The sequence below is a fragment of the Canis aureus genome, chromosome 18 (genome assembly GCF_053574225.1).
Source record: "Canis aureus isolate CA01 chromosome 18, VMU_Caureus_v.1.0, whole genome shotgun sequence".
Classification (NCBI taxonomy): domain Eukaryota; kingdom Metazoa; phylum Chordata; class Mammalia; order Carnivora; family Canidae; genus Canis; species Canis aureus.
This window is the reverse complement of record NC_135628.1, coordinates 5,851,403-5,866,665: the sequence shown is the minus strand read 5'-3', so window position 1 is coordinate 5,866,665 and position 15,263 is coordinate 5,851,403. Positions and strand designations below refer to the sequence as shown.

General features: G+C 36.0%; 1 protein-coding gene across 19 annotated transcripts in view; it reads right to left on the bottom strand.

The window, feature by feature from the left end:
* The window catches only part of TFEC (transcription factor EC), a 221,842-nt gene that overhangs the window by 124,119 nt on the left and 82,460 nt on the right, over nucleotides 1-15,263 (bottom strand). For 17 of the 19 annotated variants that reach the window (XM_077856038.1, XM_077856042.1, XM_077856046.1 and 14 more), the window contains 2 exons: nucleotides 6,641-6,688; nucleotides 5,446-5,694 (listed from right to left, as the gene is read on the bottom strand). In XM_077856038.1, the coding sequence (XP_077712164.1) occupies nucleotides 5,446-5,643 (198 nt within the window). In that variant the 5' untranslated portion in view covers nucleotides 5,644-5,694; nucleotides 6,641-6,688. Of the gene's footprint in view, nucleotides 1-5,445; nucleotides 5,695-6,640; nucleotides 6,689-8,590; nucleotides 8,713-15,263 lie in introns of all 19 variants that reach the window. The other 2 variants (XM_077856035.1, XM_077856051.1) reach the window with 1 other exon arrangement.

Here is a 15,263-nt window from a genome sequence, read left to right as displayed (position 1 = left end):
TGAAACTGCTGCTTACACAGTGTGTAATCAGGCTGGAGAGGCCTCAGAAAAGTTGGAGACAGGTAATCCCTTGAACCTAAATAGTAGAAAGTTGAAAGGAAATCCAGAGAAATTGGGAACTGTTGAATCTAATGAGCTAAGGCAATTAACAGAACACCAAGACACCTCCTCAAATCTTGAATTGAAACTCTTAGTTTGTATAGTTATAGATTAATATTAAAAATGTAATTTGGAGTTGAAATGTACATTATTTCTGCTTTTATCAGTTATTTATGTTTGAGATTTTACCCACAGGGTCAGGTAGCACATAAAGATACCATTGTTCATCTACTGGAAGCTAACAGAAATAATTAGCATGTATATATTTGGACTTACAGACTTAAAGAGTAATTGAAAATGAAAATAGTAGCATTGTCACTAAAAATTCACAAAACAAAGTTGTATGTTGAGTACATGTCATTTTAAAACTTCCACGAATTTTTTTGATCAATCCCCATGATGCATTTTCAAGTAACTATGAGAAATTTGAAGAGGTGACTGTTAGTCAAAGTAATTTATTAACAGCTTCCAAAAAAAAAAAAATACAAGGAAAAATTGAAAATGGACAACAGTCTTCACGTTCATGGAGGAAGATTATAAAGTTAAAGGTGACCAATCTTCTATGTTTCAAGATAAGTAAAAGGAAATTATGCTAAAATTATAGGCCAATCAGTGAAGATGAACATTAATATTATAACATCTTTGGATGCCGCAATATATTACCCAAAAGGTTGTATAATTCTCTCTGCTTCAGTACCTAAAATCGAGACAGCTCCTAAAAAGCAGGTATTGATTAATATGAATCACAGTGCCAGACTGTGTGAGACTTGAAGACTATAGGAAGCAGATGACTCCCACTCTTGGACCCCTTGGCTTCCATGAGCCATTTTCTTCCATTAGTAAACTCTTGGGCTATAAAGCTATTTCACAGGGTATTAGATGCTGGGAGTCCCAGATGTGTAATAATGAATAATGTATTATTCTGAAAACACAATGGGGGATTAGGTGACTTCTTGAGGCTTCTTGATTATGAAGATGATTATAACTTGGATGAACTTAGACTAAGCCGCTGCTACCATTTCCGTTCATCCATCACTCAGTTATCAGATGATAGTAGCTGCATGTGCTCAGGTCTGAACCATGCATTCTTCATATTTAGAACAAGCAGAACTAACTTTGTGTGTGTGTGTGGGGGGGGACTTTATTCTGATAAAAAAAAACTTTTATAGACAATGCATAGTTGTCACTTGATGTTCTTTAGCTCTACAGTTTCTATAATTTCTCTTTTATCAACACTAGAGGTAGAGGGACTTTTAAAATATGTAAGTGGTAATACATAGGACACTTGACATAATTTCTTTTTTAAGTCTGAGTTGTTTTATTTTTTTTTTAAAGCTAGGGTTGTTAAGAGGTCTTTGAAATAGATAACTTCAAAAGGTTTTTTAGCATGAATGTAAATGAGATTTATCTGGAGGAGATAACCAAATTCTACTGACTATTTGACAAATTTAGAACACCCAAAGCATAACTAGAAAATTGTATCTAAGCATGGAATACTTAGCAATTGATTCTGTGATTGGGTTTTTTTATTGCCTCTCCTGTTCTGTAAGTTTTACCCTGATATCAGGGTTAATATCCTTGATATACACCTCTTGCCTATTTTCCATCTGTATTTCAACTCCCTGCCCTTCTGCTCATGGCACCAGAGAAAAAAGTGAATGTCAACCCTGGAAAAAGGAAATGCAGGAAGTTCTTAGCAGGCCAAGGAGAAGTAATATGTTTCCTCCCAGAAAAAGCAAATCATAGAAAGAAGACAAAGGGGAACAAGAAGACAGACATGAGGGTCCTACTTCCTTGTCCTGGGGCAAAGTCATTAGTGTGTATGTACTGGGGAGTTTGCAAAAGGATGGAAATCCCAATGGGGACAACTACATGGACAAGAGGAGCACTTTGTCTGGTTTCCATTTAGAATTCTGATAGTGTTGAGCGACCTCAGCAAGGTCTACCAGCATTAACCATTGATGCTGCCTCAGCCAACAGGATAGGCCATGAATCTCATTAGCCACAGATCTAGCCGTGGAGGCCAACAAGAACCCTGGCCAGAGGATACATAGACACATAAGCTTTATTCATACCCGCGAAAGACAGCATTTGCCAAAAAGAGACAGATTTAACCTGAAAGCAACCACTTTAAACTGAAAGGTTTGAAATACATTTAACTAGTCAAATTTTTATCCCATTACCCTCTCCCCAATTAGCCACCTCCTCTTCCCCATCTCTTGCCCCCTACTCACCCCCCCAGTAAGATATGAGTATTGGAAGGGCAGTGGGGAATTCAAGAAAAGTTTGAAATTATTATAGAAAAGAAAGAGGCTACATTTTTCCCATAATTTTTATCCCCTCTACATGTTATCAACAGAATGAAGTTAGATACTTCCAGAGGATAGAGCTCCCCACATAGAGTCTATCCTTTAGCCTTCCACACAGGGGTGGCACATGATAGTGCTTAGAAAGAAATGTTCCATTTTAAAGAAGACACCTGTTTTACATACTCTAGAAGAGCCAGATTTCATTCTTCAAAATAAACTAATAAATATTTATTGAAACTTGTATTACAGTGTGTTGAGAAATCTCCTAATATATTGAGGCATCTGGGTGGAGCAGTCAGTTAAGCTTCTGACTTTCGGTTTCACCTCCTGTTGTGATCTGGAGAGTATGAGATTGGGCCTTGCTCTCAGTGTGGAGTCTGCTTAAGACCCCTCTCTCTCTACCCTCCCCCCTAGAAAAATGTTCATAACAAACCTGACATATGTGAGCTTAATGGGCAAAATCAGACAAAACCTTTTCCAACCTGCAGATAAAATTTAATAGGTCTAATCCGTAAGGGGTGTTACTGGTAGAAAATCCACTAAAGCAATGAGAACAGGTATTATAATGGCCTGTGTTAAGAACCACAAATTGGGACTACTGCCTAATAGTTTCCTGGAGAGCATGTTCTGCAGAATATCCCCCACTCAATTCAAATAACACCGCCCCTTCCATCTGTCCCTACAGTTGCAGGAGTGAACATCCGACCAATAAAAACTGAGCAAAGCACTGAACATCACCTTTATGACCAGACCAAGGGATGGGACTGTGATTCCCAGCAAGTCTATACCTGAAATTTTTCACACTGGAGCTAAGTAGCATACGCCCCCATTTTCCTAGATGGCAAGTTGTGAGAATGTGAGCCTGGGGGAATGAAACCTACACGGTTTGCTGCAAGGAGGAGCTGGTCTGTGAACAAAGATCATACGCAGAGAAAAGCACAGATGAAAGATGAACACATTCTTAACATATTTGAAGTCCTGGTTCCAGTCACCCCTGATATCAGCTGTACTTCCGAGGAATAGACACCGACAAATTCTCTTGGTGGCTTAATCAGCTTCCAAATGGGTTATTCTTACTGGAAATCATCTGAGTTCTCACTAATAAACCTAGTAAGGAAGTGATAAACTCCACTAGGTGGACAAATAATAAGTGCCAACATTGCATGGTCATAGAACAATAACATTTTTGCTAATTGTGTAATTTTGAACTAATTTCTTAAAATCTGTGAGCTTCAGTTCATTATCCGCAAAATGAGGCTTACCGCTACTCTACTAGATTATTAAGAAATTAGGAATAACGTGCATGAAGTGCATAGCAGGATGGCTTTCCCATAGCACTTGCCTTAAAAGTACTAAAATTTTATTGTTTTGATAACGAGGATGTGAGAATGATGAGGATGGCGACCCTAAGAAGACACAGATTATGGCACTCAATCTTAGGTGATTTTTCCATGAAAAGCATGCCCATTTAGGAAGAGGGTAGCAGGTGTGGGGTTGGGCAAAAACGGGTAAAGATGAGTAGGAGATACAGGCTTCTAGTTATGAAATAAATAAGTCACAGGGATACAAGGTACAGCATAGGGAATATAGTCAATGGTGCTGTAATAGCCTTGCACGGTGACACATGGCAGCTACACTTGTGGTGAGTCCAGCACAACATATAGACGTGTTGAATCACTACGCTATTCGCCTGAAACCAATGTAACACTGGCAACTCTACTTCCATTAAAAAGAATGAAAAATTCAAAAATATTTTAAAAGGCTTTCTTGCCTAAAGACATTTTAGTAAATCAAGTTAGAAGGACTTTAAAAAATGTAATAAAGTCAGAAATAATTATAAACAAAAGATACCCATGACCTTAAGAAGCAATGGTTGTTGAAAGCTTAATTTACAATAAATAAGCATTTGTGGTTTAAAGTTTACAAGAGGTTAATGGAATGGTCTTGTTTTTAAGAATAAGCTTAATATGAAAGCTAAAGCAAATATGATTGATATAGCTATTCCCTGAAAATGGATGCAGCAATACTTTTAGGTCCAACTCGAATGCCTCACAATAATAAAGCCTTCCATGACATCACTGAACCATGTACAATTACTATGTACCACATGTATGGCACAGTCTTTCTTTTAATATATTTATTTATTTATCCTTCTACATTACAAAATATTCATAGTAAGGTCTCTCTTTTTCACATTTGTATCTTATAATTATAGATCAATAACTTGATCAAAGGCTCAAAATACAGTGTTTAAATTAAACTGAATTCTAGATGTACACTGGGAGGCAGAAAAAATGGATCGCCTCTGCCATCTACTAGGTGTATCCCTTGAATAGGTCACTAGTCTTAGGGTCACACGCTCACTGTGTTGGCCTTCAAAGATATGTTCTCTAACCTGCTTCCCTGAAAATATCTCATGTAAAATACATTTGCTACCTTGACACACCAAAATGGACCCTCTACAAAGAGTAATCATCAGACTTCATAACCACTTTTGGCATAATTATTATCTCTCATATTGAAAAATTCAACAAAGCGACGCTTTTAAAGGCCCAATATCATAGAATCAGCAATGCAGACTCAGAATTGTACCTCAAAGATGTCATGCTTTCTATATACTACACCACTTACTTGTGTTTTAGAAGTTTCGGACCGCTTTTAAAAAGTTTATCATTCATAATAATGTTTCTGTTCATAAGGCACACCTCACTGATTGGTTTGGGTTGTCAAATGAGATGATATGAAACCTCTTTGTAATGTATACAAGGCTCCAAAATATCAACTGGTATTATTATCATGATGATGGTGATTATGATGGTGATATGGAAGAAAAAATTATGTACTTTGGATATTTTATCACTCTGATATTTACATCTTTTTAAATGAGCTGCTTATTGGGAGCTAGGAGAAGGCTCTGGATTTTATTATTTGCTCTTCAACTTTTGAGTAAAATTAAAATGTATGGTTTTCAGAGGTGATTACTTACTATATTTACTTAGAAATTATGGCTATATATAATATATATACAGATATATACCTTAGAAAAGGATGGTAATTGACTTGAAGAAATTTCTGGTCTTACTGGGAAAAGTCTCTGAAACATTGGTTTGTATGAAAATTGCATGTGGAACTGTGTATGCTGGGCCCTGGCTTCCTGGCTGAGATGAAGTCTCTTCTCCTTTTCTCCTAATTGTTCTTTCTGTTGAAACTGGAGTCCGGGTAGAGCTTGTAACATATTTGTCTTCTTTTCTTCCCACTATTAATGGATTTGGAAAAAAAAGGAGCTCTGCAAAAAACATGCAAAATATTATTTTCTTTTATCACCTAAGATTCCATATTGTGAAATAAATCTAGCAAATGATAGGGGAAGCATCTGAAATAGAAAAACAAACTCATTCTTTAATGGTATGGTTCACCCATAAAGATACAATTCTTAATGCTCAAGTTTAAAAAAAAAAAAAAAAGATGAGAAGAAACAGTTGGCATTCAGCTAACAATTGTGTTTGGAGATTTGTGCCTGACTTTGTTATTCTGAGCAAAGCCAGGTACCAGCCTCTTGGGATTATGTACAAAGGCAAGGAAAAAAGTGGACATGTACAAACCTCAAAGGTGACTGCTGGGTTAATAAAACAGTCTGTTTTCTGTTCACCCACTCTTGCTCTCAGTGTGCAAGTATATTAAAATATGTCAAAAGGAAAACCATTCGCTGTGCAAAAATAATTCAGCTACAAGTCACAATTTCCAGCTGATGGCGTGCCTTAGTGCATTTAAGTGCACTAACAAGTGATCCATACATCTCCCTAGATGAAAGTTGTATCCTCATTAAAGGAGAAACAAACACAAAATAGGAACAACTGTCACACAGAAAACCACACCACAATGGATACCGCATTTCCCCTACTCAGTTTCTGACTTGAGCTATTGCAGACTGAAGAGCAGCGCTGTCCTAAAAGTAACCTCTTAAAAAGCCATGAAAGTAAAACGAGGAAGCTGCTAGAGGAACTGAATGTGTAGCTAATGGCCATCCATATTACTGTTCAGTGTATCTGGAAAAATATCTTTTTTCTTTCTAGTCTCTGTAAAATCTCCCACCACACAAGACATTGTAATAATGTGAAGTGTCTGGATTAAAGAAATGCACCCCGGGGGAATTTAGGATTAATGTTCTAACATATCTTTAAATAACCCCTCTTAGATAAACTCTGGTTTAAGTGTTTGTAAGATATACTAACCTTTGCTTTTCTGATTTTTTTCTAGAGAACTATATCATTGATATGAATCTGCAAAATAAAAAAAAGAGGTTAATATTATCAACTCTAACAATACTGTTCTTATTTGATTAATATGTTGTACATTATTATAAGGCAAAAAGAATACATTGGCTGTAAAATGAGATGAGAGCTCTGGTTCTAGGCACAGCTGGATCTATAAAAGGAGTATTGTGTCTTCCAAAAGTAGGTATTAAGTCGGAATAATACGGGAACAATACACAAGAAAACATAACTGCCGACAAAAGTACAGTACTAGCAATTAGTTCAAAGGTGGGCAAGGCAGTCCTCTTGCATGTAGGCATCTTTGCTCGATTATTTTCATAGCAGTTACCATATACTATTGCAATTGCCTGCTTCCTCTGTTGTGTTCCTTGATACTAGGCTACGAGCTCCTCAAGGGCAAGATTTCTTATGTGTTGTTTCTTATATTGCTGGAATCTGCCCCCCATCTCACACAGTGTTTGCACATACTAGGAATCCACTAATTACCAACTGGTTGGCTAACTGTCTAAATTTGGCTGTGCCTTACTTTGAACTGCCAACCCTTGGGGGAAGGCAAGAGAACTATAAAGGGAAGGTGGGTGTGGGAAAAGACCAATGATTTCTATGACAAACCACAGTGCAGGAACAATGGATATGCACATGGAAAAGCAGAACTAATTATGCTTTAAACTAGAGTACATAAAATAATCATTAACATGGAATGGAACCCCAACATAGAAGTATGGGTGATAAGGAATCAGCAAACCAATCTAAATCAATTGTCCGGAGCAATTAAGTGATCTTGGAAACAAGAAAAGTATTTGAGGATCCTAAGTTAATGGTAAGAACAACCTAATAAAAACGGGAAATAATAAATTTGGACACCGAGAATTAGTGAGATTTATTGTTAGCACCCATGAAATTCTAGAGCATATGTCTGGGATGAGCACTGGGTGTTATTCTATATGTTGGCAAATTGAACACCAATAAAAAATAAATTAAAAAAATTTTTTTAAAAGACATGGAAAATAAAATGGAATTCACTAGGAGACAGGGAAGTGGAAACAAGAGAGTTTGATACGACTGACAAAAGTATTGGGTTCGTATTCTGTATGCATGCTCTGGTCACTTTAGTGATTTCTCCTTTCCTCTATTTGTTGGAAGCTGATGTGTGTTTCCCCAATCTCCAAAAAAAAAAAAAATGTTGAAGTCCTGACCCCTGGTACTCATAAATATGACCTAATTTGGAAATAGGGCCTCTGCAGATGTAATTAAATTGCATGTTAAGATGAGGTCATCTTGGAGTAGCATGAGGCCTTGACCCATACGTCTGGAGTCCTTATAGAAAAGAGGGAAAGAGACACAAACAAGAAAGACACAGGGAAGAATTCCATGTGATGATAGAGGCAGAGACTGGAGTGGTGTCAGGAGAGAAGCAGCACAGAAATCTCGCTCTGAGTCCCCAGGAAGGGACCACTCCTGTTGACACCTTGATTTTGGACTTCTGGCCTCCAGAACTGTGACAGAATAAATTTCTGTTGTTTTAAGCCACCCAGTTTGTGGCTTAAATTTGTTATAAAAGTCCTAGGAAACTAATACTGAATTCTACAAAATAAAATTAGTGATGTGTCTTCCTAAGGTGATTGTCAGGAGGATTATAATATATATCAGTTCTTAATTTCAGCAAAGCATCTTACAAAGTCTTTTATAATGTGTTCACTGGTAAAATAAATCTATGCAAGCTCAGTTATTAGTGAGGCAAAGTTGTTAAAACTATCAATCCCAAAGAGAGCTGATTAATATTTCAACATGAGCCTAATTTTTCCCAAAATTTTCACTTATGGATATATTAAAAATAGCTCTCAGTCCTTGAATATCTATATTTTAGGGCCCTTTGAAGACAAATGTACAGAAGTTTGGGAAACTGACCTTGAGTAACATTTGTAATGTTGGACACAGAACCTTTCATTCCCACATTGCTGTTTAACATATTTAACAGGACTCAGAGAAATATGTAGCATGGATCCTGCTCAAATATGGGGGGAAATTAACTTGGGAGAAAAGACATTGAATGGCAAAAATCAGTATTTAAAAATAAAATTCTTATTAGCATCCTATTATTATAACAATATGATTTAGTAATAATTATTAATAATAATTTAATACTTTAAACCCCTAATAGTACTAGATACATATACTCAATAAATTACTATTATTATTAATAGTGTGATAGCCTAAAATAGTGAGGCAAATCCACTTATATGAAAAATACACAATATTTCATTTGAATTCAAAATGTAAATAGATGTAAATTGGGAAATATCCAGCTTCACTGTCAATTTATATGGAATAGAGCTAGAGAGTTCAGTTGACCAAAGACTCAATGTGTGCAAAGAGTATTTCTGTGGCCTTTAAAACAAAAACAAAACATAGCAAACCACAAATTGGTATGAATTAATAGGTATATGCAAGCCTGTGATAATTTACAGAAAGGGAACCTAAGAGGTCTTTTTTTTCTAAAAGCAGTAATTTTCCTCTTTAATTTTAACAATGGCCTACATGGTACAATGAGAGAGATGGCATTTTAAAGGAGATGAAGGGTTTTGCAGATTTTTATCCAAACTTCAGGAATATAAAAGGAAGTAGGAAAAAAAAAAAAAAAAAAGGAAGTAGGATTCCAGGGCATGTAAATCTGTGCCACAGGATGTAGATCTCAGGGAAAAACATTTCTTTGGCCCCCTCAAAACAACTGAAGCTTCACAAAAGCAGCATCCAAGATGTAGATGTACAGTACAGATGTACCGTAGCCAGCAGGAAGGAATATCAGAGACTCCCTCAGTTAAGATTGAAGGGCAGAGAATGACCACAGACATTTGAGGGGCTAAAAGAAAGATACCATCTAGAAAGAGACACTGGAGCATCTCACTCTCAAAGTTGCATAGGAGGCCATAAAAGAAAGGAGGGAGGGAGGACACTTGACAGAGGATAGAAACAGAAGGACCAATGAGACAAGTTTCCCCCACACTGATTGTCAAAAGCATGGCTGATACCCAAGAAAAGGGGGAAAGTAGGGCAGATTTAGTGATGTTAGAACAAGGCTTCTTGTTCATTAAACTCCTTTCTCAAGGTTATTAGGAATATCACATGCAACTAGGAATGTTCTGGATATAAAATGTATTTTCCTAGATGTTGATTAGGATGCAATCCCTATGATACTCATCACAGATGTAACTCAGGTTCTTTATACTTGAGGTCTTTCTAATGCAAGGTATCAGACAATTTGGAATACTCGCAGTATTTGTTTTCTATGGATGCAATAAAAAAATATCAAAAATTTTGTGGCTTAAATGACACAATCTTACAGGACAAAGATCTGAAATCAGTTTCCTTGGGCTAAAGTCAGGGTCTCCTCAGGGATGGTTCCTTCTGGAGGCATTAGGGGAGAATCCATTTCCTTGCTTTTTCATATTCTAGAAATTGTGTATATGTCTTGGCTTGTGGCTCTTTCCTCCATGTTCGGAGTATATCATTCCTATCTCTGCTTCCATGGTCACATGTTTTTCTCCCTAACTGTAATGGAAGCATCCGTCTTATAAGGACTATTATGATTACATTGGGTCCACCTGGAAAATCCACCCATCTCAAGATCCTTAATCACATCTTCAAGGTCCCTTTTGCTATATGAAGTAATATGCACATGTTCTGGGAATTAAGATGTGGATATACTTGGGGAACCTTGGTGTAGGACACCAAACCCACCTAAAAAATATTATAGAAACAGAGTACAGTATAGTGTGGAAGCATAAATTAGGTTCACTTGTTTCACAAACACAGTGCTTTTTATTGGCCAGATGCTTTTTTAAGTGCTTTACAAATATTATTTCACTTAATCTTCATGACAGCTCTAGGAGGTAAAGATGATAATGATCCCCATTTCACTGGTGAGAAAACTGAGGCAAAGAAAGGATTAGATACTTGCACATGATTTGGTGGTTATCTAAAGTCAGTATGAACCCAGTCATGTCTCTTAGCTGGATGGCCTTGACACAGTGTTTTTGTTGGGAAAAACCTACTTTATATGGTTGGTATGGGAATTAAATAAAATAATGTAAATAAAATAGCTATCACAGTTGCTGATTCAAGAATTGCTCATTATACAGAAGAGGATAAAATAAATAAATATATTAGAAACATTGACAAAAAAAAACAACAACAGGAAAAAGCAGAAGAAAGATGGTTAGGGAACAGGGAACACTATCCACTGAAAAATGGTAGTTTAGTTTGGAGAAGAAAAGAATTATTGGGGACATGATAGCTGTCTTGAAATATGTGATGAACTTTCATGTGAAAGGGGAAGTAGATTTATTTTAATGTTCTCCCATAAAACCAAACTAAAACCTAAGGGTGGAAATTACATGGTGATAAAATGTGGCTCAAAAAAAAAAAAAAAGGAAAGGAAGAAAGAAAAAGATCCAATAATTAGAGTGATCCACCAATGAAAAGGGCTGCCTCTGAATTTTGTAAGCTTTTAGTCATTGGAATGTTCAAGCACAGGCTAAATGACTTTCTGTAGTACATAAAAAAATGGAAAAGGTTTCAACAATGAGAGGGACATTAAAATACATTCATGCATTTATTCAGCAAATATTGACTGACCTCCTTCTGTGTGCAGTGCTTCTAAGGCCCCTTACAACTCTAAAAATAATAGAATCTACTATTCTATGAATGAGCAAATAAGAACACATGTCGCATAAATGGACATAATTTCAGGCCGACTCTCATTGGAAAGGTCTACTAATTCTTTAACTCCAAGGCTCTCTGGCTGGTCTAGTGTAATCTGTGATAAGCCTTTATTTTCACAATCATTTATCACCAGTCACAGGAAGATTTTTCCTATGTTAGTTTTTAATAGGAATAAAGCATTGGTTTTTAATAGGGAAAAAAATCAACCGGTTTTATGTTCTAAGAGGAAGAATTTTCTTAAAAGAAGAGAAATGAATTTTACCCCACAAGCTTAGGTGTTTTCCTTTTTGGCCTATGCAAACAAATATAATCATAATCAACATCTTTTAACCAAGAGAAAAAGAAAAGACAGGAAGGACTCTTCTCATTGACTCTGGATTACGTGCCACTTTGGGCAGAGTCTGTGCTTTGCCATTGTCTCCAGCAAGGATATTCAGAAACTTCACCCATTCTTTTGAGCTCAAAAACAAATTAATTGTGGTAGAAACCTATCCAGCCTGATTTATCCCAGGAATTATTAAGATGCTGTCAACTTACTTCTTACCGAATCCCCCTGCCTATGGGAGATTGCTTTTAGAGAATTATCTGAATTGCACAGATAATCCAAGAAAGTCTCCAACCACTGGGCTGGATGTGTCTGATATCTATACCACCCATGCAACACCTCACCACACATTTATTACACAGCTGTTAGTATGTGTCAGAATTCACCAGATAATTGGCTAGGCCTCTATTTTTGCTGTTTTCGGTATTTTCTTTGCAGAAGATACAGAGCAGGGATAAGAATAACCCAAATTCAGGTTGATTTTTAATGAGCTCTTGCTATGTGATGATTACATCATTTGAACCAGCCTGGGCAATCTTTTCAATACCCAGCTGGGCAGGTACTGCCCTCATCCTTCTCTAAAGAATGAGACTGGACCCAAGATTAAAAATCAAAGGGACATGGAGCTCCCGAGCTCCCATTGCCTGACAAACTGCCACCACAACCTTCTTAACAGAGACAAATAAATTAGAAGAAGTATTGGAAAATAATTATAAGTCTGTATTTAGATATCCTTTACAGAAGTAAACAGTGAGCCAAAAATGGGCTTAGAACATAGTTTTCCAGATAACCTGTGTTCCAAATGGTTATGATTAATTTGAATATAAAAAGCACTGCAAACCCCTGAGGGCTAGCCACATCACTGAGTTATTAAATATCATGCAAGAGCCTGTATAGGTGAGAACATTTTTTAAAATATGGTAAATTCTCTTCTCTTCCCCTTCAAAATGCCCCCAGGCACTCGTATACATTATGGACACCACTGGCCTAAAAATTCTCAGTTGAGGGAAAAAGAAATCCAAAATCCTTGAATTATAAGAGCACTAAAAGCATCTAAAATGATAACTATTTTGCCCCTTTAACACCAAAAGATCAACTGATTTTTATTTTTCACTTGGAGTTGACCTTTATTTAACCCTTGGCATGCCAAAGTTATGGCCTGAAGCGATTTTTTCACTGAATGCCTTGACTTGGGACAAGAATAGACATTTCACTCACCCTGTCTCTAAATCATCATTTCATACCACTGCTGATGGTCAGTCTAACAAAGAAAAACACTTCTTGACATCTACAAAACACTAAAACTTTCTATTCAATTATTTATTTCCTCTATTTCAAACATCTTCACAACGGGAAATGTTTGCGAGTTACAAAATAGCCTGTATTATTATTCAGAGTTATTATTAAGCTCTTCACCAAAATGTTTCTGCTCAATTATATATTAAAAATAACAGCTGATTGTGTCTGCATTACAAGTTTAAACAGTTTCTTTTGATCAATTGACTGCCTGCCAGAGTCTTTTCCTAATGGGGAAATTAACTTTAAGGCATTTTGGTGCCTCTTTTACCCCCTAGATGAATCCTGCACCTGTATACAATTGTTCAGGGCTATCCTATTATTTTTGAAAGTAATAAATGAGGTATATTTAAAGGATTTAGACATGACTAGTATAGTCTAACATCTTTCTATAACAAAAACAAACTCAATAGCTGAATGTTATGAAAGACTACTATACTGAAGAGAAAAGTCCAAAAGTACAGTAGGAAGTATCTAATTTGGGGATTAAGAATTTATGGCTGTAAGGGCTATGAGACACTTCTGTTATCCAAGGGAGAATGCAAATTCTCTGGAGATTTTTAATGCTATAAACAGCTATGTTTCTGAGCTGGCATAAATGGGATCCTGGTTTTGGTAAACAGCCTAATAAAATTAAAAAATAAATAAAATAAAATAATTATATATAGAAAAAGGTGGAGATAGTCTGGTTTAAGGGTGTCTAGAAGATATTATTCAACAACAAGTATATTTATATGAACATAATTTAATAGTAGCACAACTCTTCTTTTGTGTATCATTGTCACATGGTTTTATTTCCTGGGCAGCATTGATCTTTAGATAGTCATGAAAAAGGAATCAATATTGCCACACACAAAACACTTGGTTAAGCACTTTATATCTGTTATCTCCTTCAACATTTTTAATAAGTCTATTTATGAATGCTCCTTATTGTTACCAAATGGAGAAAATGAAACTCAACAATCACAAGTAATTTGCCCCACACTACACATTTAATAAGTGGGATACTAAATCCAGATCAGTTTGACTTTCCAAACTCCTATGTTATAGAGCAAAATAATCTTATCAATAATTGAGAAAAGTGTGGATCCAGCCAACAAAATAGGTCAGGAGAGAGAAGGGAGTTAAAACTAAAAGAAATAATATATGATTATTATTTGTAATGATCCAAATAACCAGATAGAAAACCTAAGAGAAACACCAAAAAACAATTGTAAATAACAAGACTTTAAACATAATAAATTTAACAAAATTTTAAAATTACATGCACAAGAGACACCTGGGTGGCTCACTCAGTTAAGCACTTGACTCTTGATTTCAGCTCAGGTCATGATCTCAGGGTCTTGTGTTGGGCTTTGGGCTCAGCCTGGAGTCTGCTTGAGATTCTCTCCCTCTCCCTCTGCCCCTCCCCACCTTGCTCATGCACTTGCACTCTTTCCCTCTCCTTCAAATAAATTAATAAATCTTTAATATAGAAAAATAAAATTACATGCACAAACATGAATACAACGTTTATAAAACCACTGAATTGTACACTCTAAGAGAATGAATTTTATGGTATGTAAATTGTGTCTCAATAAAAAGGAAAAAAAAAGGATTATTCTATCAGTTAATATGGGGGAAAGGTGGGTGAAATAAGGACTATTTGCTGACAGTACAAATAGAACATTTTTTTCTGGAGGGCAATTAAGCTTTGTTTATCAAAAGTCTAGATATTACATTTTTAAAAATTTATTTAAGAAACTAATTGGAGTTGTACTGTTAGATTTATGGAAAATAATATTTGTCATAGTTTTGTTTATAATAGTCCCCCCCAAAAAGAATTAAAACAACAAAGAACTACAAAACTCCAGGAACTTCTAAATATACCTTGATATATCCATATAAAATCGTGTTTCAGAATAGTTAATTTCATTGGACATGCTTACAATCTTAAGTGAAAAGGGCAAGGTACAAAAAAGAAAAAGAAAAAAAATCAAAGGTTAGAAAGATACTAGAACTGCAGTATGTAGTGTGCGAGAAGATATTTTTGCAAAAATACGTTGAAGATAAAGGAAGCTGATTCAAAGGTGCCCTGAGATCTAAGAAGGAATTCATTCATTTGTTGTTGGGGAATAGGCTGTAACTGGTATAATGGGGGGTCAAGGAGTTCTGGCTTGTTCTGTTTGTCTAACCAACTACGTGTCAGGGAGGGATTGCTACTCTACAGCACTTTCCCTCAGACATGCCAAGCCTACT